The sequence below is a fragment of the Gopherus flavomarginatus genome, chromosome 3 (assembly GCF_025201925.1).
Source record: "Gopherus flavomarginatus isolate rGopFla2 chromosome 3, rGopFla2.mat.asm, whole genome shotgun sequence".
NCBI lineage: Eukaryota > Metazoa > Chordata > Testudines > Testudinidae > Gopherus > Gopherus flavomarginatus.
The window spans coordinates 232,088,982-232,116,853 of NC_066619.1; the positions used below are offsets into that span (position 1 = coordinate 232,088,982).

A 27,872-nucleotide genomic window follows, 5' to 3' on the forward strand; every position below is an offset into this window, starting at 1 on the left:
TCTTATTTAATTCACATGACCACTGTCTGAAGCGTAATTATTACATTGCATGTCTTAAAAGCCGATATTCTCGAAGTGTTAGAAGTTAATTCAGTGTGGGCCCTCTGATGGACACAATCAGTCTAACAAGATGGGTTTTCATCTATATTGCATTTGAAGAGACACAAGCAACAAATAAAACTTAAATTTCAGCCCCCAAATACATTTTTCAAAGAGCTAGGATTGCCTGAGAAAGAAAGAGTTTAGAATGGAAAGTCTATCTCTGTTTTAACTATAATGTAATAAAATAATAATATGCATGCTGAAAGCTAACTACTATACACGTTGGCCTTTTTCTACGCACATTGAAGGTCACTGCCATGTGATAGAGGGTTTATTCTTCTACCAAAAATGTGGGAAAATTATGCATGTAAATGCACCACATGTCAATGAGAGAACAAACCTTTTAGTATTTGAGAGGATAATATAAGAATTGAATGCATTTTGATTCCACAGGTGATCAAATAAAGGAAACAAGTTCTTAAATTTGCAGGTATTTAAATTCAGCCTGAATATGTTCATTTCAACTCAACTGTTCTTAATGTTATAGTATTCACAAGAATACAGAACAGCAAAATATTCAAAATGCATAAGAGACTATAACAGTTTTGGATTTAGTAATACATGCAGACAAAATGCAAGTAATCTTTGATGCAGAGATGATGTTATCCCATTGCCTCCTCCCCTCAACACATATAAAAACATATTCAAGGGAGGGGAGGCCTTGAGCTGCTTGTGGGCCCTAAGCAATTGCTTAGTCTGCTTATGCCTAACATCAGCTCTGCTTTGGTGTACTTCATTATCAGGCACTACTTTCATACCTGGTTTTCTCTGGCCATTATAGCTAGATCATCTTGTAATCTTCTGTTCTCCTTCAGAGCCATTTCCTTCACTCTTCCTGTTTCTGCAAGCTCTACCTGAGATGCATCAAGCTGGCGACGGAGACTAGCTATCTCCCGATCTCTGTTACTCAGGGCCTCCTTTAGTTGGCTATCAAATGGGTGATTTTGAAAACCTTAAATAAAATTTCCCTTCTTGCATTATAGCATATACTGCTTCAAAATGTTAGATAAGTTCTGAATATACAAAAGCTTTAGGAGCACCTTACGAATTTATTTCTTGTTCGGAAGGTAACTCTAAACCAGTGATACCCAGACCTCAGTAGTTCAAGAGCCAAATTAGCAATCAACATTATCCAAAAGAGCCACGGTAGCATGAATTTATTGTTTCATTTACTTCTTATATATACTATATTATTCTCACAGCAAAATCACTGACCAAATATTGTACAATTGGTTTGTAACATAGTAAAAGAATCCTGATTGGTTAATAATTAACTCACATTGTGTTTTAATATCATGTGCTGCAAGGAGCCACAGGAGAAACATTAAAGAGCCATCTGTGGCTCCCAAACCTCAATCTGAGTATCACTGCTGTAAACAAATTACCACTACATGGATCTTGTGCCCCTCATATGTGATGGATTAAAATTTGCATAGCTCAGAGTAAACTGTTGAACTGCCTATTAGCATGAAGTGCTAAACTGCTTGTGGCGGCTTGGGCAAGTCGTCATTGAAGCATGTAGAACTGTTGAGGGTTGGGTGAAATGTCATTGAAACTGGTAGGTGTAACTGCTGTCCTTCACATAAGATGACTGTGAGTAGAACTGGACAGGAATTTTCTAACAGTTTTTCCAGTGGAAACTGATAAATCAAACCCCAAACTTCTCCTTTGAAAGGGGTGGCATAAACTAAGATGATGCAAGTCATTGAATTAGGCAAGACAGGGACTTGAACTTAGGTTTCCCACATCCCACTTGAGTGTCCTAATAATTCTCCCGTGGGTCTCTCTCCTGTTGGAGCTGTTCTCCATCTGGATCCCCAGGCTTAAGGCCACCCTCTTTAGTAACTTTTGGGGGGGTCTTATAGTCATCTGGAGGAGGCAAAATCCCTCTGAGAAGATTACAGAAGAGCAGGAAGAGGCAGACAGCCCAGGCTGAGGCTACTCTTCCTCCTCTAGTTTTCCAGCAAGGTCCTCATGAGCCACCTTTTGCTGCTCAATACCAGACTCACAAACAGGCAGCAACTGGTGAGTAATGTGCCCCATGCCTCTCCGAGGATACAGAACACAAATGTCCTGCGTATTACCTAGAAACTGGGGGAAACTGAACAGATTCCAATGTGGCTAGTGGACTGGGGGTGAGCAACAAATCTGAATACAAGCTTTCATTAGACACTTTGAGCAGCTTAAGTGTGGGATGCTCATGGGCATTGACCTAGTGCAAGAGAAGCCAGACTTGAAGCCCAGTGACCAAGGCCTCTCTCAGTACCAAGTAACAGAAAAAACCCATCTATGTTAAAAAAAGAACACTTTGGTTATCTACACTATTAACTAAGCACTAACACAGTAAATCTAGAAAACTATCTACAGTTCATTTACAATGAACACACAGAGCACTTGCTAAGGCAAGCCAAGCAATTCCAATAACCATCATGGGCAGTAAGAAGGAACTAAGGGAGTTTGGGGGGGCGGCTGGACCCTTTATACCAGTGCACACTAGGATAATGGTGGATTCTCCATCACTAACCATTTTTTAATTGAGATTTGATGTTTTCCTAAAAGATATGCTCTAGGAAGTATTTTGGAGAAATTCTAAGGCCTCTGTTATACAGGTGGTCAGACTAGATGACCACAATGTACTCTTCAGGCCTTGGTATCTGAGAAAACACATACACAAATCTGGACATCACAGTGACTGACAATCTGGTAAGCATATATACCCTACTGTCAAGGAACAGGAATTACTCTTATTTATTTGTATTCCGATAGTGGCTACAATAAGTTAGCTACTTCCCACACATAGGCAGAATGCACAGGGGGCGCATAGGGTTTTACAGTGATTCCCTGGGTCAGATGTATGCACAATAATTCACCGATGGGAGGCATGTAAGTTCTCTACTGAGAGCCAGAAGCCCACTAGTTGATATAATCGTTGTGAAACGTGTGTGCAGATAATATTTGAGTTATGTATCTATAAAGCAAATTATGTTCTTAAGGTCTTGGAGTTAAGGGAGATCACCAGGGGGTGACATACCTTGGAAATGTTCCTTTCAGGCAGGAGAGGACAGACACCTATCACCCTGTCTGGCCATTTGCGTATTGTATGCCTCAGAGTTGTGCCTATTTGCATACTGAGTCACAGGCTAAATCTACAAGACAGGAAGTCTGCAAGATGAAAAACAGCAGGAGGTGTCCTGTTTATGAATAAAACAAAGGATGGGACTGGTATATCTTCATGGTGGGGGGAAAGGGCAAAGAAACACACTGAAATCCTTCACCAAAGAGGTAAGCTGACAGCAGGTCTGTCTCATGAAAGAAGAGTCACAGTCTAACCTGGCTGTAAAGTGTTGCAAGGATTTTGGGTGAGCCGAACTCTACAAGACATGAGCGTATCTAGTGACTTAAGTTTAGGATCTAAAACGCATGTTGTGATTCTATTTTATATGTAACCATTTTTTCCCAATACTACTACTTGCTATTACTTGAATCTCTATGCTCTGTTAATTAAACTTATATTTGATTTCATTATAAACATACATAAATGCTGTGTGTTAAGCGGAGTGGTGATCAGAGGTAGAATTGGTAACCTGGGGATTACTGTTTCTTTGGAAGCAGCAAATCTGTGAATTCTGCAAGTGTCCCATGGACCGGGGCAAGACACTCTAGGATGACGCTCAGAGGCCTCAAGGATAGAGTATGCCAATCGCTAACCTACAGGGTGACAGTGGAGCCAGCAAGGCCTAGAGGGGAGTGTTTGTGTTGCTAATGGCTGGAAGAGCTGACAAGACAGGCACAAATAAGGCTTCCTCACGCTAAAGACAGATGGTTGTGAGGTGCCTCACAGCCCCAGGAGGCCACGAGAAATGTCATACATATATGCCCTGCTGACTGCGGGAGAGTTGCATGGTTTAAAACAGATCTGTAAAACACTGAGGCACTAGACCCAAAATGGTAATCTCTATGCTATTATATCTGTGGAGAAAAACATTACCACCAGTTTTATAACATATAAGAGCTATTTGGATATTATGTGAAAAGAACAGACTCAGCAAGAGACTTCCTTAAATATGAGAAGATAATAAAGAAGTGAAGAAAAACAAGGCAATAAATTCTATTAAAGGTTTCTGACAAGCAAAGATTGGCAGCCTTTTAATATTTATTTGGATTTCTATTTTCCAGAAGAGGTTAAAAATAGTAAATTGTTAGTGAATTAGACATAATGATATAATTACAATAGTTTGTTATGATTTACATTGTTCCATATTGTTTTATAGTTTTCAATACTTATATTTTTATCACAATTGCTTGTGGCTTTTGTGGACATTAGTTTAAATTTGTAAAAAACTTTAAGGACAACAGAAATCAAGAACAAATTTTGAAAATAAATTAAATAGCTCAGTAATTTGATTTGTATGAAATGGGGAACATATAAAGGTATTTGCATACATTAGTAATTATTGTTTATTTAAAAGCACTCTAAAGCTTAGGCATCCAGTAAGGTGCCTCAATTATTTTGCAAGTGTTCCATGTATGCTTAAATAGACGGTCATATAATCCTCAGGTCTCCTTACCCATTATCTGCTTCCATCTAAGCATGGTGTACTCTGCATTCTATCAACTAGGTCTGCAATTGTTATGCTCTTATGCTGCAGTTTTACCCTAAAAAGTGACTTTGTAAAAATGGCCTGATGGCTATCTTGAGTAGTTTTAGATAAAGATAACTTTTCTAACTGATAGCCCCACAAACCCACACAAGATAAAAGTCCAAATAAAACTGAGTTAAGTTATGCTCTCTTGATGGCATACAGGTTTGTGAAGGTTCAAGTAGAACGTAGGTGTTTGTTCAATGCAAAAGATCAACCATATGACTAAACATGACAAGTTTTATTTATGAAGTAGTAAATACAGTGAATGGGGAATAATAGTTTAAGTTGGATCAGTTCCTGTCCTGTGTATCTTCCTGTGGCCTTATGGCGGGAAGACTGATCACTCAAGTAAGTGCTAATAAGGCCAACATTATCAGTAAACAACAACAACAACATTAACATTTGATATTTCTATCAGATATGGGCCTGAACTGACCCACAGATCAAAATATACTTGATCTATGGGGAAGCTCAGATCTAGTACCAAACTTTGGTACCTCTATAAAGGGACAAACCAAAACCTAGATCCAAACATCACTGTGATTTGGGGAAATCTGGTTCTGGATCCAAGCTTTGTGGTTCAGGACCATCACTAATTTCTACAGTAATTTCCATCCACAAGGATCTCAGATCACTTTATAAACTATAGATACAGAAATCATTCATCCAACATTGAAATGCAGTCACTACTGGGATAGAACAGACCAGCTGTTTAACAGCACACAACACTACATAGCAGTTATATACCAGTAGTAAGGAGGGATATTCAATTTAATTAAAACTGTACAAGTAATTTAGGAAGGCAGAATTAATTACTTCACCAATAATGGAGAGTCTGCAGGCCAAATTATGCTGCTGCTCCCCCACTCCCCCCCGGCCCTGTGATATCTGAACAACACTTACAATTAAGGGGGAATATAGAACAGCACAACACCATGTTTACAAAGTCACTTTAACTTAGGGCTTGTGTACACTACTGTGTGGGGTCGATCTAAGATATGTAACTTCAGCTACGTGAATAGTATAGCTGAAGTCAAAGTACTTAGATCTACTTACCACGGTGTCTTCACTGCAGTAAGTTGACAGCTCATGCTCTCCTGTCAACTCCGCTTGCGCTTCTCATTCTGGTGGAGTACCCGAGTTGACAGGAGAATGCTCAGCAGTCAGTTTATCGCATCTATACTAGATGTGTAAAAAGCAACAAAGAGTCCTGTGGCACCTTATAGACTAACACATGTATTGGAGCTTAAGCTTTCGTGAGTGACTACCCACTTCGTCAGATGCAGATCCATGTGTCTGACGAAGTGGGTAGTCACTCACGAAAGCTTAAGCTCCAATACATGTGTTAGTCTGTAAGGTCCCACAAGACTCTTTGTTGCTTTTTACAGATCCAGACTAACACGGCTACCCCTCTGATACTATACTAGATGTGATAAATCGACCCCCACTGGATCGATCACTGTCTGCCGATTCAGTGAGTAGTGTAGACAAGCCCTTAGAAGTGCAATTTAAGTGCTACTTATAGGAAAATTAAATGCACATAAGTTTAATTACCCAGATAAACAATTGCCATTACCACTTTTAATCCTCACTATAAACACCTACAGTATTTGAGGGGAAGTGTTCTCTGCAATGAGATATATTTTTTCCCACAATGTAAATCATACCCTCCTGTTTGATAACATATATGATTAAGTATATGTCACCAAAAATACAATAAGATCCTGGCTGCTAGTACTGTTATTCTGCAGAAAATATTGATCTTAGGAAAATAAAAACAACAGAAAATCATTTCAGTGATTACTTACTCTACGGAGGATTCCAGTTCTGACAGAGTTAGTCTCAAATTAGCAATTGTTTTTTCCTATGAAATAAATATGAATATTACATTATGCTGCAGAATACCCAGAATAATTCAAACTAAGCATAATTTACTTTAAAGTAGCATTTATAAAAGCTTTAATTTAATTATTCAGTAATAGGTAACTGGGTTTTTTAAATGTTCAAATTTCCAAACTTCTTACAATAAAAATGAAACTTAGGACTAATTTGAAATTTGTAGAAGGAGAATATCTAGCAGTTAAGGTAAATGACTGGGAGTCAGCAGATGCAGGTTATATCACTGATAGTGCTACAGTCTTGATATGTGACTTCAGGCAAGAGTATTAACTTTCTTGTCCCTCTCAGATTTTGGAATGCACTTCAGATTCTTACACCTTGGGTCAAGGGCTGTAGCTATCTTTAAGAATCTCACATTGGTACCTTCTTTGCATTTTGTCAAATCTGCAGTGAAAGTGTTTTAAATTGAACAACATGTGCTGGATTGTCATCTGACACTACCTTAACACAAAATATATGGCAGAATGTGGGTAAAGTCACAGAGCAGGAGACATTGAATTCTGGGGAGAACTGTGTCACAAATTTAATTAACTCATTTTTTAACGAGCATCATCAGCATGGAAGCATGTCCTCCGGAATGGTGGTCAAAACATAAAGGGGCATATGAATGTTTAGCATATCTGTCATGTAAGTACCTTGCAATACAGATTACAACAGTACCATGCGAATGCCCGATCTCACGTCAAGTGACACTGCAAATAAGAAGCATGCAGCATTATCTCCCATAAATGCAAACAAACTAGTTTGTTTTGGCAATTGGTTGAACAAGAAATAGGACTGAGTGGGACTTGTAGGCTCTAAAGTTTTATATTATTTTGTTTTTGAGTGCAGTCATGTAACAAAACAAAACAAAAATCTACATTTCTAAGCTGCTCTTTCATGATAAAGAGATTGCACTACAGTACCTGTAAGAAGTGAATTGAAAAATATTATTTATTTATTTTTACAGTGCAAATATTTGTAATAAAAATAATAATATAAAATTAGCACTGTACACTTTGTATTCTGTGTTATAATTGAAACCAATATATTAAAATCTAGAAAAAAATCCAACAACATTTATAATAAATTTCAATTGGTATTCTATTATTGCTTAACATCATGATTAAAACTGCGATTAATTGCAAGTAAAGTTAAATTGTTTTGAGTTAATTGCTTGAATTAACTGCAATTCATTGACAGTCCTAATAAAATTAAACCCTGAGCAGAGGGTTGGCACAAAACCTTAGGTACCACTTAAATCTTTAACACAGGGCCTAAGAAATACAAAGGCCTTTTGCATCACAACAAAATCTTGCCATAATTTTTGCGTACTGCTTTGAAATCCTCAGATGGAAGGTACTCATCAAGAGCAATACATTAGTACTGTTAGTGCACATACCTTGTTAGCTAAGTTGTCATCTAAACATGCAATTCTTTCTGTCTTTTCATCTACAGTTTCCTGAAGACTGTCCTTTTCCTTATCCAGGACACTAATGGTACTTCTAAGCACATTCACTGTCTCATCCTGTGAAGAGCTCTTATGGTTTAACCTATCTGTAAGAGAAGAAATGGGTGTTTTTGTTGGTTTAAATATAGAAAATTAATGCAAAAAAGAATATGAAGTGATTACCTATTTTCTCCTCTAGCTTTGCAATTTCCTCTTGAGCTAACTGAAGTTCATCCTTTTTAAGAGAGGATTGGTGCTGAAGATCTTCAAGGGACTGCTGTAGTTGTTCATTTAATAGCCTGAGAAATCAACAGTCAGTTGAAAACACAAGACTAATATTTCAAATACATTCTTTGATAAAACTATCAGAGAATTAGAGAAACTGAAAGGATTATCTAAACCATCGCTCTGTTGGATTGTTTTGATCAGCCAAAGTTATTTTCATCATCTCAATAAACCAGAACAAATGCAAATAATAAAACCAAAATGCCAGTTTTGCAAAAGGAAAAAAAGATAAGTGGCCTGATTTTCAAAGTAGTACAGCAACTAGAAAGCCCACTGAAGTCAACATGAGTGTCTCTTAAAAAAATATATATATATTTTATAGTATTTGTTTTGTAGAAAGACATTGCTGTAAAAGCCAACACTGAGCAGAACAAAACCTTACAAAAGTGCGTAAAAACTGACACATTTAAATTTGTACATTTAAATCTTTGTACTGAAAGATTTACAATATCCATATTTATCTTACTCCTTCCATAAATACCAGTTATAATTATGAGGAATTTATTAAACAAGTTTTTCACTTGAATGAGGACTTTTCACTGTTTTATCAACAAGCACATTTAACTTTCTGAAGATTTTCAAGAAAATTATCTACCAGTACAGAAGTTCTCAAAACTTTATCAGTTTAACAGTGACTTGTATACACATCCCTCCCTATTCATACCAAGCAACTCTATGCAACTACAGAAGTTGCTTATATAGAATACTAGTACTGGAGAAGTATTTAGTGATTTTTAACCATTCTGCTACTAGCTCAATCCTGGAGGGTGGCTCTTGTGTCAAGCAGGAGATATCCTCTTCATTTTAATCTGTTTTTAATGACATCCAGTCTCTTCTTCACAATGAGGAGCCACAGATGTCTGGAGGAGCAACTGAAAACAAGGCGGTGGGGTCAGCTGTTTGAACCACCAGCAAATGGTCTAGGGACCACAGTTTCCAAATGGTCATGTTAGTAATATGTCACAGAAGCATGGAACTGACTTTATAGTTACAATAGAACATTCAATGCAGCTTTTAAGTCTTATTTTCATACACTCCTCTTACCTTTTAATCTGAGTGAGCAATTTGTTTAAAATTTCTGTGTGTAATTCTACATGGACATTTTTTTCAAGATAATTTCATTTAAAAAAAGGTTACGTATTTGTTCAGTAACTGTTGTTCTTCAATATGTGTTGCACAGGTCCATTCCACTTCAGGTGCCTGCATGCCCATGCACTGGAGCCAGAAAAAACTTTTTCCCATAGCGGTACTGGTTAGGGCAGCACATGCACTGTCCACATGCTCATGCTGTTAGCCCAGAGTACAGTAACTCCTTGCTTAACATTGTAGTTATGTTCCTGAAAAATGCGACTTTAAGCGAAACAATGTTAAGTGAATCCAATTTTCCCATAAGAATTAATGTAAAGGGGATGGCGGGTTCCAGGGACATTTTTTTCAGCAGACAAAAAACTATATATTATATAGATATACACACAGTATACATTTTAAACAATTTAATACTGTTCACAACTATGATTGCGAAGCTTGGTTGAGGTGGTGAAGTCACAGGTTGGAAGAGGGAGGGATATTTCCCAGGGAATGCCTTGCTGCTAAATGATGAACTAGCATAACTAGAATTATCAGCAGGTGGTAATAATAAAATAATAATAATAATAATAATAATGATGCCCAGTGGTCTGTGATGGGACATTAGATGGGATGGGATCTGAGTTACTACAGAAAATTCTTTCCTGGGTGCTGGCTGGTGAGTCTTGCCCACATGCTCTGGGTTTAACTGATCGCCATACTTGGTGTTGGGAAGGAATTCTCCTACAGGACAGATTGGCAGAGGCCGTGGAGATTTTTCGCCTTCCTCTGCAGCATGGTGCACGGGTCACTTGCTGGAGGATTCTCTGCAGCTTGAGGTCTTCAAACTACAATTTGAGGACTTCAATAACAGAGGCCTGGTCTACACTAAGCATTTAAACCGATTTTAGCAGCGTTAAACCGATTTAATGCTGTACCCCTCCACACTATGAGGCCCTTTATATCGATATAAAAGGTTCTTTAAATCAGTTTCTGTACTCCTCCCCGACGAGAGGAGTAGCGCTAAAATCGGTATTACCATATCGGATTAGGGTTAGTGTGGCCGCAAATCGACGGTATTGGCCTCAGGGCGGTATCCCACAGTGCACCACTGTGACCGCTCTGGACAGCAATCTGAGCTCGGATGCAGTGGCCAGGTAAACAGGAAAAGCCCCAGGAAATTTTGATTTTCATTTCCTGTTTGCCCAGCGTGGAGCTCTGATCAGCACGGGTAGCAATGCAGTCCCAAATCCAGCATGGACCATACGGGAGATACTGAATCTGATTGCTGTATGAGGAGATAAATCTGTTCTATCAAAGCTCCATTAAAGAAAACAAAATGTCAAAGCGTTAGAAGAAAAATCTACAGGCTACACAGTGCCTGCGTGACAAGCATAACGGGAAGCCAGAGACTCAAATGGATGCTCATGGAGGGAGGGACGGGGTACTGAGGACTCCAGCTATCCCACAGTCCACAGCAGTCTCCGAAAATTATTTGCATTCTTGGCTGAGCTCCCAATGCCTATAGGTTCAAACACATTGTCCGGCGTGGTTCAGGGAATAGCTTGTCAATTTACTCCCCCCGTCCCCACGTGAAAGAAAAGGGAAAGAAATTATTTCTTGACTTCTTTCAATGTCACCCTATGTCTACTGAACGCTGCTGGTAGATGCGATGCTGCAGCAGTGAAGAGAAGCATCTGCTCCTCTCCCCTCCCCGGTGGCAGACGGTGCAGTAGGACTGGTAACCGTCCTTCTTATCAACCGTGAGTGCTCCTGGCTGGCTTTAGGTGAGGCTGGCCGGGGGCGCCTGGGTGAGAATAGGAATGACTCCCGGTCATTCCCAGTAGATGGGACAGAACGGCTGGTAACCATCTTCATCATAGCAACTGGGGGCTGAGCTTCAATCAGCCCCTTCCCTTTCATGTGAAAAGAAAAGATTCTGTATTGCCTGGACTATCATAGCACTGGGATGCTGCGCTCCTCTCCCCCACACTGCTTAATGTCCTGCCTGGACTATCATAGCACCGGGAGGCTGCCTCCCCCTCATTTTATGTCACTAAAAACTCAGTGTTTCTTATTCCTGCATTCTTTATTACTTCATGACACAAATGGGGGGGACACTGCCACAGTAGCCCAGGAAGGTTGAGAGAGAAGGGAAGCAACGGGTGGGGTTGTTGCAGGGGCACCCTCCGTGAATGGCATGTAGCTCATCATTTCTGCGGCATCTGACACAGAGCAACTGTACTCTCTGATACATTGCTTCTCTAGTACATTTGCCCCATATTCTAGGCAGGACTGACTATTTTTAGAAACCATAAAGGAGGGATTGACTCGGGGAGTCATTCCCAGTTTTGCTTTTGCGCCCCCAGCCGATCTTAGCCGGGGCACGCATGATAGCAGCAGACAGCACAGAAGGACAGATAACCGTCATCTCATTGCCAAATTACACTGGCAGCAGATGGTACAGAACGACTGGTAACCGTCTCTGCTATCATGCAAAAGCAAATGAATGCTGCTGTGTAGCGCTGGAGTATCGTCTCTGTCCACGGCATCCAGTACACATACGGTGACTGTAAAACAAAAAAGCTGAACGGGCTCCATGGTTGCCGTGCTATGGCGTCTGCCAGGGCAATCCAGGGAAAAAGGGTGCGAAATGATTGTGTGCCGTTGCTTTCCCGGAGGAAGGACTGACTGATGACATTTATCCAGAACCACCCGCGACAATGATTTTTGCCCCATCAGCCACTGGGCTCTCAACCCAGAATTCTAAGGGGCAGGGGAGACTGCGGGAACTATGGGATAGCTATGGAATAGCTACCCACAGTGCAATGCTCTGGAAATCGACGCTAGCCTCGGACCATGGACGCACATCGCTGAATTAAGATGCTTAGTGTGGCCGTGTGCACTCGACTCTATACAATCTGTTTTATAAAGCTGGCTTATGTAAAATCGGACTAACCCCTTAGTGTAGACGTACCCTCAGACATAGGTTAGGGGTTTGTTATTGAAGTAGATGGGTGAGAGTCTGTGGCCTGCATTATGCAGGAGGTCAGACTAGATGATCATAATGGTTCCTTCTGACCTTAAAGTCTATGAGTCTATGAGCACTCGGCTGAGCCTTCAAGGGTTAACACGTTGTTAATGTAGCCTCTCACATAAGGCAGCACAAACACGAGGGAGGGGAGACAGCATAGCAGACAGAGACAGACACACACCTTGTGTGTGGGAGAGAGAGAGAGATGCACACTGCCCCTTTAAGCAAGCTGACCCACTCTTAAGTGCATTGTCTTTTTACGTGGATCAGGAAGTTGAGACAGCAGCTGCTGTCCCAAGCTCTCTTTGCCTCTCCCCATCCATGTCCCCTCCCTGCTCTACATAGAGAAAGGGTAAGTGGGGTGCAGGAGCAGAGGGGAGAGGGACACTCTGACATTAGCCCCCTCCTATCCCCCCTGCACAGCAAGCAGGAGTCTCTGGGAGCAGCTCCAAGACAGAGGACAGGAGCAGCACATGGCAGTGCGAGGAGGGACAGTTGAACTGCCCAGCAGTTGATAGCCTGCTAGGTGGCTGCAGCACGGGGAGCTGATGGGGGGCTGCCGGTTCACCCTGGTTACAAGCCCCCACCAGCTAGTTGCAACGGGCTGCTCTTCCTGCAAGCAGTGGACAAAACAGGCGTCTGCCAAACGACATTAGAAGATACTTTAAACGAGCATGTTCCCTAACTGATCAGCAACATAACCACAAAATCAGCATTAACCAGGATGACTTTAAGTGAGGAGTTACTGTATAAAGGAGTGGAGATGCCTTGACCCCCCACTCAGTTCCTTCACACCAGAAGCCAGTGCTTGCTGTGACTCCAGTGTAGGGGGGAGGAGCGAGGAGTATGGAATGGACATATGCGACATCTTGAAGAACATAGTGAACAGGTATGTAACCATTTTTTCTTTGAGCGCTTGCTATCCACTTGAGGTGAAACACAAACAGTCCCAGAAGGAGGAGGGAATCAGAGTCTACCTCAACAAAGATTGCAGCACCACTCTCCCAAATATAGCATCATCCCTCAAGGCCTGGGAGAAAGCATAATGAGTAGTGAGCATATGAACAGATGACAATTGCAAAAGCCCTGCAAAAGCCACTCATGGAAATGTAACTCAGGAAAGCAGCTGAATGTGATTGAGCTCACAGAGTGCACTAAAGCTCTTTGAGGTAATTAAATGTTGGCAATATCATAACAAAGACAAATGCAGGAGGAGATCCAGGAAAAGTTATTCCGAAATAATGGTTTTTCTTTCCATCTTATCAACAAAGGATATGAATAACTGAAGAGATGTCCTAAACTCTTTAGTCCCATCCAGGTAGAAAGCCAATGCTCTGCGAATGTCCAAAGTATGGAGATTTTTCTTATTTTTGTGTGAGGTCTCAGAAAAAATATTGGCAAGTATTATAGTCAGATTCAAATAAACATCTGAAACCACTTTAGTGAAAAATCTAGGATGTAGATACAAACCAACTTTGTCCTAGTAAAATACCGTATCAGGAGGGTCAGCCTGAAGTTCTGCAACTCTTCTGGTTGAAGTAATAGCTATCAGGAATGCTAACTTCATCAAGGAATGAGACAATGAACATGTAGCTACAGGTGTGAAAGAGGGTTCCATTAAAACTGAGAGAACCAAATTTGGATCCCAGAGTGGAGCTGGGTCTCTAACAGGTGGGAAAAGCCTGTTCAAACCCTTCAAAAACCTAATAGTCACAGGGTTAGAGAAAAGATCTCCCATCTGTAGAAGAGTGAAATGCAGAGATAGCAGTCAGACAAACCCTGAGGGAACTGATCGAGACACTTTTTTCCTGTAAGTGAAGCAGGAAACCCAGAATACACTGAATAGGAGTCTGTGATGGAGAGGTATCTTTCTGCTGGGAACACACAGAAAACCTCTTCTATTTTATGAGATAAGTGTATCAGGTGGAAAGCTTTCTGATGTTCAGACGAATGCTCTCCACTGCAGCAGAACAGATAACCTACACTCCTTGCTTGGGTGTTCCATTATTGACTCCACAGGAAGCTAAAAGGATTGGGATACAGAGCCTGGCCCTGTGAAATTATGTCCAGAATCTGGGGGATGGTAATGGGATCTCAAATAGACAGGTTCAATAGGGCCAAGAACCAGTGCTGAAAAAGCCAGGCTACTGCAATCAAAATTAGAACAGCATGATCTTGTCTGAGTTGGCCCAAGACTCTCAGCAGCATACGGATTGGGGGAAAACAAAGAAGTTTTCCCTTCTAGGAGACTGCAAAGGCATCCAAAATGGATCCTGGGCTGACACTTGCCCTTGAACAAAACTAGTGACACTTTCTGTTCTGTCAAGTGTTGAACAGGTCCATTTCTAGTATACCCAAATCTGAAAAATGGACTTTGCTAAATTGGGTCTGAGGGACCATTCATGATCTCTGCTGAATGACCTGCTGAAATGGTCTGCTAGAAAGTTTTGAGATCCAGGAAGATGACATGCTTTGAGGGTAATCTTGTTCTAGATGAAAAGGGGCAGAAGTTCAGTACTTCTTGCCAAAGGGGTCTGATCTGGGATTTACCTGTTTGTTGAGGTAAATCATTGCAACAATGTTGCATGTCAGCACTTGAACAGAACAGGGACACTTGACAGGCCAGACAAATAACTCAGAGCTACCTGACATTGATCTGTAGGGAGAGGTCCTGATCAGTCTACAGACCTTGTGACTGAAAGCTCCCTAGATGCACTTCCCAATTGAGGAATGAAGCATTTGTGACTAAGGTCACACAAGGCAGAATTGGAGCAAATGGAACTCCACTACATACACTGGCAGGGTCCATTCACCAGTCCAGGCAAGACAGAACAGTTGCAGGAACAGTTGAGTCTGCATTTCGAGTAGATGATGAGATACACACTTCAACCACTTCTGCAGGACTCAAGGTGAATTGTGCCATTTATTATACGCAAGCTGCTGTGTGACCCAGAAGTTTCGGGCAGTTCCTTACTGTTGTACAAAGATATAACTAATTCTTTGCACGTGTTGAATATTGCTTGAAATTTGGTCTGAGGCAACTAAGCTCTTCCTGATGTCAAGTCAAGAAGAACTCCTATAAATTCAATTTTCTGTACAAGGAGAAGAACTGATTTGTCTTTGTTGATCATCAGGCCAAACAAACAAATTAGGGATCAGATCTTCTCGATGGCTTCCTTCACTTGCTGTCTGGAATGACCTAAGACCAACCAATCATCCAGAAATGGATATACTTGGGTTTTTGTCTTCCTGTGATGTGCTGCCCCTACTGCCTGCACTTTGTAAAGACTCAGGGGGTATGATGACAGACCAAAAGAAATGAGCACAAACTGATAATGCACACTTGCTACAACAACCCTTAAGAACATTTGGTGACTCTGATGAATGACCACGTGGAAATAGGCATCCTTTAACCCAGGGGCAGTGAACCAATAGTTGAGTTTGGGAATGGATAACAGAAGATAGGGTAAGCATATGAAACTTTATTTTTCTTATGTACTTTTTGAGATTTGGTAGTCTAAAATAAGTCTGAGGCCTCACTTTGACTTTGGGATGAGAAAATGAGAGCTTTTTAAGGAGGTTGAGAACATTTACCATCATTAATATTTTCATCATTTAAGAAAAGATTTAAGAAAACAAAGATGTTTTCGTAACTTGCAATTTTTCTGCACACAATAAATAAAGTAGAAAGTTTAACATACTGAGAAAAAAAAGCCTAATTCAGCACAAGTTGTGGGATGTAAAAGTAATATTTAAATAAACATAAGCCATAACAGGCCCCAAAGAGTCTATTCGTGGGTTTCAGCTGTCCATGGCTGTCCATGGCTCTCCTACTCTCATTCCATCTCATGGATCCTCCTCCAAATATCCCAACTGTCCTGCCTTCCACATAATATAACATCTTCATTCCCTCCCACATGCCCTGACTACTCCTACAAAGACCATTGCTACCCATGCTAGTGCAGCTACGCTGCTATATATACTCGTGCTAGCTAGTGCAGGTATGTGTTCACAAATAGGGGACTCACAACCCTAGCTCATAGTGTAGACGTAGCCATAAATTTGAAGGCCAGAAGGGAGCAGTGTTCTAGTCTGGGAGAGCTTTCATCTCCACTCTAAGGAAATGCATGTGCAGCACCTGTTAGAAACTTCATTTTCCTCCAGGATCATAGCTAGGGAACACGGCTGTTTGGAAAAATTGAAACAATTCTGAGGGCAGAAAAATTTTAAGAGATCAACCCTGACTACTGCCTTGTTCATAGACCTGAGATTGGCACTCCAAAAGTACAGGGGGAGTAACACCATGTAGATGGCGGAAATTACCCCCATTATAGAAATTTTAATGTATATATTTTTTTAAATTAACAAATGGGTTTAGTAGCATTTCTTCTCAAATTGCACATATCAACCTTTACTATAATTTAGTGAACTTTTCAGTTTTGGAATTTTCTTTACTCCAACTTAGTATAACAAGTGATGGACTCTGTACAAAGATTTTCACAGCTTCAGGAGTCTGTGTTTTTTCATGTTGGCAATAAGATTATCTTTCATTTGCAATTGGTGCTTTAAAAATATTATTATATTTGCTCACTATACAACTTCACTGGTAGCCCAGGAGAATCTAGAGCACCTTTTCCTACTGAAGTTTTCTTGTCAGTGCAAGACAAACAATACCAGGATATTTTAAAAACATTTTATGAAAGTTTTACCATGAGTTATCTATCTCTGTCATGTTAACATATGACAAAAATTATATGTTAACTGCTATAACAGGACACAAAATTTTAAGCTAAACTTACTGAAGTGAGCATAACTCAGCTTTAAATTGTGAAGAGTCATCAGATGTCTGAGCAAGTTTATTAGACTTTATTTTTAATTCATCTTCCAGAGAGTTTATTCTTTCTTTCAGTACAGAGATTGTACTCTTCAGTTCAAACTGTTGTGTTTCAAACTGCAATTAAAAAAAAGAAAAAGAAAAAAAAGACAAGTTGTCTTTATTTCCTTTAGAAATCCATTACAGTGGAATGATTTTACTTTAAGGAAAATTGATCTAAAGGGTTTTAAAAAGCCATTTGGGTGAGAAAAAAACTTCTGTTAGATGTTTACTCACTAACATGTTACTTACCCCAGAAATAGTGTTTTCCAGTTCTGTGATGTCATGCTCCATCTTTGATTTCTCAAAGGCAGCTGCCTCCTGCTGGACCTGACATGGAAAGAAGCACAGAATTATTTGTAACAGTAAGTAATTTTTTAGACTGGAGTATGATTTAAGATGGCAATGCTCTTTGCATAATATAAAGTTCTAAAAGAAAAAGGTCTTATCTTCATATGCACATGATTGGATGCAAAGCACACTACAAACTCCAGAGCTTCACCTGAACAAACAACAATGTAAGTATGATACAATGTTTCTCATGATTTTCTGAGGATACTTACAGATGCCTTAAACCTCTTTATGATTCCACCTTTTGGAGAATTTGTAACAGAAAAAGTAAATTTCCTTTCCCCTTATGAAATAGTCTCAAGTGGGTTGCTATAGAGAGATTACAAAACCAAAGTAATGCCAAGTATGGTGAGCTAACACATCAGAATTCTAAGCTATTTTTTAAAAGATATTGTCAAGGTTTAAAGTAATTTTTAAAATCCGTTTTCATTTGCTACAAACACAACCTTAGAAACTTGAAGCTTAAGGTCTGCTTACAAATCAAATTGATCTTTCCACATTTCAGCATTGTATCATTATTTACTGTTAAAGAACCTTTATCTACCTTCTGATTTTTATATATGAGTATTGTGATGTCATTAGATAAGCTTATGCACTTCCTCAGAAATCTGTGGATGATCGCTCTTTACCAAGGAAGTTGTGGCTCTGGTCTGATTTCCCCTTCTTCACAGACTTGCTTTGTATATATGGCATATCCAAACCAGACTCCTTCCATACCTTGCTGCTACTGCTTTTCCCATTTTGGGGAAGCCACTTGGGACTAAAGAATTGGAAAACACGCCTTATAGTGATTGTTAAGCTAAATAGATTCAAGGAGCTCAAAGAAGATAAAGGAGAGAGACTTGGTCACAGTCTGTAAGTACCTATATGGGGAATAAATATTTGATAATGGACTCTTCAGTCTAGCAGACAAAGAAATAACACGATCCAACGCTGGAAGTTGAACTAGAAAAAAATCATACTAGAGATAAGGTGCAAATTTTTAACAGTGAGGGTAATTAAATCATTGGAACAATGTAACCCAGGGTTGTGGTAGATTCTCTATCAATGGCAATTTTTAAATCAGGACTAGATGTTTTTCTAAAAGATATGCTCTAGTGCAAATAGGTATTAGTTCAGGGATGTTTTATGGTCTGTGCTATGCAGAAGGTCAGCACTAAATGATCATAATGCTCCCTTCTGGCCTTCATATTTATGGCTACATCTACACTATGAGCTAGGGGTGTGAGTCCCCTACTTGTGAACACATACCTGCACTAGCTAGCACGAGTATATATAGCAGCGTAGCCGCACTGGCATGGGTAGCAGTAGTGGAGGCATAGATGAGCCATTCCAAGTACTTACCTACTGGTTTCAGGTGGGTTTGTACTTGGCATGACTCAGCCATGCCTTTCCAGCCACTACCAATAGTGCTGAAACTACACTGCTGTTATCAAGCTAGTGTGAATATGTGTACACAAGCAGGGAAAATCACAACCCTACATTGTAGGGTAAACATAACCTATGAATATAAAGGGGTGGAGGTGAGGGGAGATCTAGCTCCCCCATGCCAGCTGATGCAGTGCATCACCATGGTACCATCTGCGAATACATGAATCATCAAGTTCTCAATTAGGGGTAGGAAAGCCACACCAGCATAACAGTCCTGAGTTCCAGAATAATGTGGTCTCCTGTTGAGAAGGGATTACATTCACTTGAGCTAGTATACAATATATAACTGATGCTAAGTGAAATTGTACGATGGTGTACGTTGTTGGATGATGACCAACATCAATATGGTGCTGGGTGTATAGCGGCATGAACTTTTGGATGGAAATACCACCTGCTCTGTTTGTTTGTAACTTTTGGGAGTTTTGAATTTGAAGGTAGGTTGGATAGCTCCTGAGAAGATGGAGAACAGGATCATAGAGGGAGTCAGAGAACTATATTGTGATCAGGTAGGGAAGCACTACTGGGCTCTCATAAAATTAGGCTTTCCTTCTGAAAGTCAGAAGTAGAAGGGATAGTGAAAGTGGTTGCTTTTTATGATACACCTCTACCTAGATATAACGCTGTCCTTGGGAGCCAAAAAAAAAATCTTACTGCGTTATAGGTGAAACCGCATTATATCAAACTTGCTTTGATCCACCGGAGCATGTAGCCCCCCAGAGCACTGCTTTATCATGTTATATGAATTCTTGTTATATCGGGTCACGTTATATCAGGGTAGAGGTATATGTTTACGCTAGTTAAATAAAAGTATACTGGTTTTTCAAACTCAGAAGTCCTAGGTACAGTAAATCAGTGGGTGTCTGAAGAGATCTACAGGGTCCTTGAAACAGAGTTAGGCAAAGCAGCCAGAATTGCCCAATATTTACAGGCAAGGGTTTGGAGAGGAAACTTAGAGGGATTACTAGTAAACCAGAAACACCAGTTTTGAACAAGGCATGAGCCCAGGAAGGGGCAGGTTGTGACAATTTCCTACCTTAGAATAGAGGCATTCAAGACAAGAGTTTTTGTTGGTGGTTTTTGTGAAAAGGACTTTCTGCTGCATACCTAGGTTGGATCTGTCTGTTAGTTTAAAGAAGAAAGATTTCTAGAAAGACTACAAACATTTAATCCTTCCTGTGTCTATTTGGCAGATATGCAAATCTCATTCACCCTCAGATAAAGTCTGGCATGCTGGATGACGTACATGCATGCTGACATGTGCCTCAGCAATTGGACGCAGGAACTCACTCCTGAGTGCTGGGGTGGGACCAGAGTTGATTGATGAGGTTTATCATAGTCTGAAACCTCTTTTGAAGGAGGTATGTTCATGCTGACTTTTAATTTAACAGTGCCCTAATAAACTCTGGGTTGAGGTCAGAGTCCATTTTTACCTGTTGACTCTGAGCCTCAGGGTGGAATATCTTTTGAAGTTAAGCTGTTATGTGCTGAAGGGGACTTCCCTCGCAGCAGCCAGTCATACAGATAGAGAAAAACCAGGAGATTCCTGGTTATCTAAAATGTGTGGCCACCACAGCTAGGACCTTGGTAAATACTTGTGGTGCTGTGGAGAGGCTGAAAGGTACAACTCTGTATTGATAAAGTTAAGTTTCTACCAGGAGCCACTGATACTTCCTGTGAGCTGGATGCATAGAAATGTGGAAATAGGTATCTTGGAGGGTCAAGAACCACAAACCAGACCATGGGACTCGGAGACAGAGCAACGAATGAAGGCACTGAAGATCGAAGATGAGTCTCCACCCTCTGTCCTCTCTGGGAATAGGAAGTAAGTGGAAACAGAATTCCTTGCCCCTTAACTCCTGAGGCACCTCCTCCACTGTTCCCACTTCTACCATGGAGTGGTTTCTCTTGCTTCTGTAGATTCTCATGAGAAGGGTCCCTGAAGAGAGACAGGGAGAAAGGTGTTTTTGATGATTTTAGAGACCCACTGGTCTGAGGTTATCCCTGACCAAGCCTCCCAGAAAAGGACAGGTGAATGTCAAAGAATGGACGAAAAAAGAAGGGTTCATAGATGGTCTGGCACAATTCTTACCCTGTATATCAAAACTGATGTTTTCTTGAACCCCTGGATTGCGGGACAATTGAGGAGGAGGCAGAAGGTCATCCACTACAGAAATGCTGTCTCTTGCCCAGGGGCTACAAGGATCACTATAGCAAGTAATAGTGGGGCTGTTGCCTCTGCCTGTATTGCTGTAGCTATTGTCTGGGAAACTTCCTCTTAGGGGGCAGAACTTATAGGCCCAGGAAACTCACTGAATGTCTTGACTATTAAGGTATATAGGGTGTTGTCCATGATGTTGTTGAGCTCACTGCCCCCGTAGAGGAGGTCCTCAATAGTAACCTGGACTACATGTCGAATTCCTGATGCCTGTAACTAAAAAGACCTCATAGCTACAGCAGTGGCTGTTTTATCTGAAAGCTGTATCAACTGTGTCAATTGCTGATCAGCATGCTCTCAGGGCTGGAAGCTACCATAAGACCTTTTATTTTATCCAGGTGATCTATGAAGAGCTTGTCCATAAAATTACAGAGAGTTTGTCCAATGGCACGAAGCCATATTTGGAAAGTTGCACCTGGTAATTCACTATTTGCACTTGGAGGCTTGTGAAGAGTAAGCTTACTTCCCAAAGATGTCAGACCTTTGCCTGGTCTTGCTTGTCTCGTGGACTGCCTGAACTACAACAATACCTGGAGAAGATGTTGGTAAAAGTACTTAAATCCCTTTTCATGGACCTAATACCTCCACTGTCTGCCCCCTTTGATGTACTCACCATAGGTTCTGGTGTGTGCCAGATGAACTTTGCTGGCTTTGGCACGGTGAGTTGTCCCAACAAGAAGAGTTGTATGATATCCAGCAACTTGTGCTGCTTCTCCTGGATGACTGCCAGGGAGATGTTCAATGTCTCTGCCATGTGACAGAGCAAGTACTAAGAGACCTTCAGCTCTTCTACAAAGGCAGATGACAGAGGGTTGATCACTTCAATTGGCAAGGAGGATGAAATGGCTGGGATGGAGTATTTCAAGCAAGTGCTTGCACCACTGTATTGCTCCTTTCCCTATACCAATTGGGGTTGAGCTGAAACAGATGGGAACTGTTTCTTTGTTATGGGGGATCTGGTTCTGAAAGCTGAAGTTTGAGACAATTTTTTTTTGAGTATGGATTTACTCTTCAAGGGATCAGTATGCCATGGTTGGCAGGAGTAGTGTGGAGGACACACAGGTGATACTCTACTTGACCCAAATGACCTTCCAGTTACCCTGATAGATCCTGTCAGTGCTTCTTCTCCAAATCCCAGTGCATCAGCCAAAGAGGTGAGAGGTAGTGCTCAAGGGGAGAGATAGTGCTCCTCAGCTGAAGGGTGAGGGACCACTGTACATTGCTCCCCCATCTGCCCAACTCCTGTGCATCCAGACCCCTTCATACTCAGACCCTCTCCCACCAAGCCTCACCCCTCCACACCCAGAACCCTGCGGCAAGCCCCATTCCCCCTGCACTTGGACCATCTCAACAAGCCCCCTGCATCTGGACCCCCCACAGACCCCCCACAACCAGATCCTCCTTCCGAGCTCTATCCTCCACTACATCCAGAGCTCCCTGCCCTCACTAAGCCCCAACCACCTTCACCTGGACCCTCTAAAGAGTCCCATTACCATTGCACCCAGAACCCTCCAACAAGCCCCTATACATCCAGATCCCCCACTGAGCTGCCCACACCCAGATTGCCCTCTCAACCCATACCTGCATCCTCTTATGCTAAGCCCCTCCACACTTGGATCCTGTCTCGATAAGCCTGCCTGCCCACACCTGGTGCATCTGGCAATGAGGGGCAGGGCCCCGGGATGTTTCTGAGGCAGGCCCAATCCTTGCACTGTGTCAGAGCTAGGTTTATCAGCATGTCAGGAGTATTAACATGTACCACGCCTACAGCTGCACTTACCCTGCTCCTGCTTCCAGGCCTTGGTCCAACCTGGTTCCAGGCCCTGTTTCTTCCCAGTTCTGAACCTGCTCCTGTTCCTCTTCAGCTTCTGACTTAGAGCCTCTGCGTCACTTCTGGCTTACGCATCTAGTTCACCCTCTAGCTCTGGCATTTAGCTTCTGTCTCCCTGATACTGATTCTTGGCTCCACCTCCAGCTCTGCCATTCGGCTTCTGTCCTTTTGACCCTCAGCTTGTTCCTGGACTCTGCTCCCCTGGACCAAACTATAACTGACAGGCTGGACTCTCATTTCAACCATTAGTCCTGACTGCCCAGACCCCAGTCAGCTACAGTTTGAACAGCCCAATACATAGGTGAGGCCCTCCTCACTGACATAGACCCCCCTCAGTCCAATTTTTCGCTGATGGAATTGGTGGATGGGCCGTACAGACTTTGCAAGCACAAGTGTTCACCATGCAGGTGTAGAAAACAGCCCTACAAGCCCAGGTTTCACCCTGGCTTCAGCTTCTCAAGAGCCAAAGGTCCCACTTCCGGACAAGTTTAATGGTAACTGTGGTTTGAGATTTCCTAAATAATGCCAGCTTCTCTCCTTGCTATGCCCCAATGCGCCTCACAGACCAGGCCTGAGTAGGTCTCAACATTACTCAGAAAGCCTTGGCCTGCAGCTCCCGCTCCATTAGAATAGTCCAGCCCCCTCCTGGGCTAGATGAATCAGATCATTCAGGCTGTGATGGTTATCTTCAGTGACCTCCACTGCACCTGAACTGCTGAAACTGTACCAGCTATTTACAGTAGAAGCAGATGCCTCCAACTTTGCACTGGGACAGTCCTCTCCCAAATGGCAGCCTCTGATGGTCCACTTCACCCTTTAGCCTTTTACTTGCGCGTGCTCACACCACTGCTGCAAAACAATGACATCCTTGACAAAGAGCTACTGGCCATCAAAGCAGCCTTCAAGGAATGACAGCATCTCCTGGAGAATGTCAGGTTCTCAACTCAAGTCCTCACTGACCACAAGAACCTAGAATTCCTGAAGAAGGCTTGGCACCTAAAACAGTGACAGGCTGTCATAAACAGATAGCTAAGGGTTAATGTCTCTTTCACCTGAAGCACCTGACCAGAGGACCAATCAGGAAACCGGATTTTTTCAACTTTGGGTGGAGGGAATTTAGGGTCTGAGTTTTTTGTCTGTCTGCCTGCTTTCTCTGAGCTTTGGAGAAGTACTTTCTACTTTCTAGTCTTCTGTTTCTAAGTGTAAGGACAAAGAGATCAGATAGTAAGTTCTATGGTTTCTTTTCTTTGGTATTTGCATGAATATAAGTGCTGGAGGGCTTTGATTTGTATTCTTTTTGAATAAGGCTGTTTATTCAATATTCTTTTAAGCAATTGACCCTGTGTTGTATCATCTTAATACAGAGAGATTATTTGTATGTATTTTTCCTTTCTTTTTTATATAAAGCTTTCTTTTAAGACCTGTTGGAGTTTTTCTTTACTTCAGGGAAATTGAGTCTGTACTCACCAGGGAATTGGTGGGAGGAAGAAATCGGGGAGATCTGTGTGTTGGATTTGTTAGCCTGATTTTGCATTCCCTCTGGGTGAAGAGGAAAGTACTTTTTGTTTCCAGGACTGGAAGCAGAGAGGGGGAGTCACTCTGTGTAGTTTCACAGAGCTTGTGTCTGTGTATCTCTCCAGGAGCATCTGGAGGGGGGAAGGGAAAAAGGATTATTTCCCTTTGTTGTGAGACTCAAGGGATTTGGGTCTTGGGGTCCCCAGGGAAGGTTTTTCAGAGGGACCAGAGTGCCCCAAAACACTCTAATTTTTTGGGTGGTGGCAGCAGGTACCAGGTCCAAGCTGGTAACTAAGCTTGGAGGTTTTCATGCTAACCCCCATATTTTGGACGCTAAGGTCCAAATCTGGGACTAAGGTTATGACATGGTGTAGCAGTGGTGGGATATAGACAGAATCCAGAAGCCAGCAGAAATATTATATTTTTCTTTTCTCTGCTAAGGGCTTTTTAGCAGAGAGAAACAGTTGGTTTTAAAAGGGAACCAGAGAGAATTTTTTTTTCTGCTCTCCCTGGCAGTTTGTGGCTTGCATGTTAAGCGAGAAGCCATTAAGAGACTGTTGAGGGTCTTTTGTCATGCAATAGCCCTCCCATTAGGAGGCAAGTACCAGCACTTATATGCATGCAAATAAAGTGGTTTTTCTGGTTTCCCTTCATTGAACATTAGCTAGAGAGAGAAAAGGAAAAAAGCACTGTTGCTAGGCAGACTTCAGGAGGCAACAGAGCCTGCAGTTCAGAAGATAAACACCGGAGGGCACCCCAACACAAGAAAACAGGAATCATGACTTCTAAGGCAAAAATTGAGGCCGAAGAGCAAATCAAAGAAGCTGAACAGGCGACAACTGGAAATAAAACAAAAAGAGATGGAGATGAAAGAAAGAGAAGAACAAATCAAACAGGCAGCACACAAAAGAAAACTAGAAGAAGAAGAGTTCGCCCACCGAAGGAAACAAGAAGAAGAAGAGTTGGCCCACCGCCGAGAAATGGAAAAACAACAAAAAGAGAATGAAGAGAAGGAAAAACAGAGAAAACATGAACTGGAGTTGGCAAAAGCTGGGCTGCATGTGCCAGCCAACCCTAACAACCCGGCGCCAATTATTGCTCCACAGCACAGGAAATTTCCCACCTACAAGGCAGGCGATGACACCGAGGCCTTCTTGGAAAATTTTGAAAGAGCCTGTCTTGGGTACAGCATTCCCGAAGACCAGTACATGGTAGAATTGAGGTCACAGCTCAGTGGACCTTTAGCAGAGGTGGCAGCTGAAATGCCTAAGCAGCAAATGAATGACTATAAACTTTTTCAAACCAAGGCCAAATACAGGATGGGGATAACCCCAGATCATGCCCGTCGGCGCTTCAGAACCCAAAAGTGGAAACCCGAGGTGTCATTTCCCAAACACGCCTACTACATTGCAAAAAACTATGAGGCCTGGATAACAGGAAACAACATTCAAACCTTGGAAGAACTGAACCTCCTCATACAAATGGAGCAGTTCTTGGATGGTGTTCCTGAAGACATCACACGGTACATACAAGATGGAAATCCCAAAGATATCGCTGAGGCGGGGGAGATTGGAGCCAAATGGATGGAACTGGCAGAAAGCAAGAAAGCTACTGTCAAGGGGAACGATTACCCCAGGGGGCACACAGACCATAAACCCTACAACCGAGGACAGCCAAAGACCCCACATACCACCCAAGTAAAGCCACAGATACCCTACCCTTCAACCTCACCAGTCTCCAGTAACTCACCTCGGCCCAGTGACCCATCAGATGGAAGATGCTTTAAGTGTAATGAACTGGGACATATCAAGGCCAAGTGTCCCAAGAACACCATGCGAGTGCAATTCATTACACCACCATCACACCAAAGATCCCCAGGCCCGGATGCCTCTCAAATACCCTTGGAGCGAAGGGAAAATTTGAGAGTGGGCGGAAAGAAGGTTACTGCGTGGAGAGACACGGGGGCACAAGTGTCAGCTATCCACCAATCCTTCGTTGACCCCAAATTCATCAACCCAAAGGCCAAAGTTACAATTTACCCCTTCATGTCACAAGCTGTAGACTTGCCTACAGCTCAACTGCCTGTCCAGTACAAAGGCTGGTCAGGAATGTGGACTTTTGCAGTCTATGACAATTATCCTATCCCCATGCTACTGGGGGAAGACTTGGCCAACCAGGTGAGTCGGGCCAAGAGAGTGGGAATGGTTACATGTAGCCAAACCAGGCAAGCTTCCAGACCCATTCCTGTTCCTGAACCGTCCACAGAGGCCCCGTCTGTGTTACCGCAGACCCAGACAGAGGTAGTGGACCCGGATTCCATGCCTACCACTGAAACAGCCACAGCATCTCCAGTCCCAGGCCCGGAACTGGAACAGCAACCAGCACCAGCAAGTGCAACCACATCTTCAAACTCAACGCCAGAGGGCGCCAGCGAGCCAGAACTGGCAGAAGCAAAAGACAGCCATACCCAAAAGGCTCAGCCAGAGCCTGAAATACCCTCAGGTGCACCAGCGGAGAGCGGTTCACCAGCAACGGAAACAACCCCATCACCTACATCGCTTCCAGAGGGACCAAGCCCAAGTCCACAGTCTGAGGAAGAACTGGTGACCCCAGCCTCAAGGGAACAGTTCCAGACTGAGCAGGAAGCGGATGACAGCCTTCAGAAAGCTTGGGCGGCGGCACGGAGCACCCCACCGCCTCTCAGCTCTTCTAATCGATCCCGGTTTGTTATAGACCAAGGACTTTTATACAAGGAAATTCTTTCTGGTGGACACCGGGAAGAATGGCAGCCGCAAAAACAGTTGGTGGTTCCAACTAAGTACCGGGGGAAGCTCTTAAGCTTAGCCCATGATCATCCCAGTGGCCATGCTGGGGTGAACAGAACCAAGGACCGGTTGGGGAAGTCCTTCCACTGGGAGGGGATGGGCAAGGACGTTGCCAAGTATGTCCGGTCTTGTGAGGTATGCCAAAGAGTGGGAAAGCCTCAAGACCAGGTCAAGGCCCCTCTCCAGCCACTCCCCATAATTGAGGTCCCATTTCAGCGAGTAGCTGTGGATATTCTGGGCCCTTTCCCAAAAAAGACGCCCAGAGGAAAGCAGTACGTACTGACTTTAGTGGACTTTGCTACCCGATGGCCGGAAGCAGTAGCTCTAGGTAACACCCGGGCTAACACTGTGTGCCTGGCCTTAACAGACATCTT

General features: G+C 42.4%; 1 protein-coding gene across 5 annotated transcripts in view; it reads right to left on the reverse strand.

Annotated features, from left to right (window-relative positions):
- Positions 1–27,872, reverse strand: part of CEP135 (centrosomal protein 135) — a 103,500-nt gene that overhangs the window by 19,316 nt on the left and 56,312 nt on the right. For all 5 annotated transcript variants that reach the window (XM_050947413.1, XM_050947412.1, XM_050947411.1 and 2 more), the window contains 6 exons: positions 17,583–17,660; positions 17,257–17,408; positions 8,257–8,372; positions 8,026–8,180; positions 6,554–6,609; positions 861–1,029 (listed from right to left, as the gene is read on the reverse strand). In XM_050947413.1, coding sequence (XP_050803370.1) covers positions 861–1,029; positions 6,554–6,609; positions 8,026–8,180; positions 8,257–8,372; positions 17,257–17,408; positions 17,583–17,660 — 726 coding nt within the window. The remainder of the gene's footprint in view (positions 1–860; positions 1,030–6,553; positions 6,610–8,025; positions 8,181–8,256; positions 8,373–17,256; positions 17,409–17,582; positions 17,661–27,872) is intronic.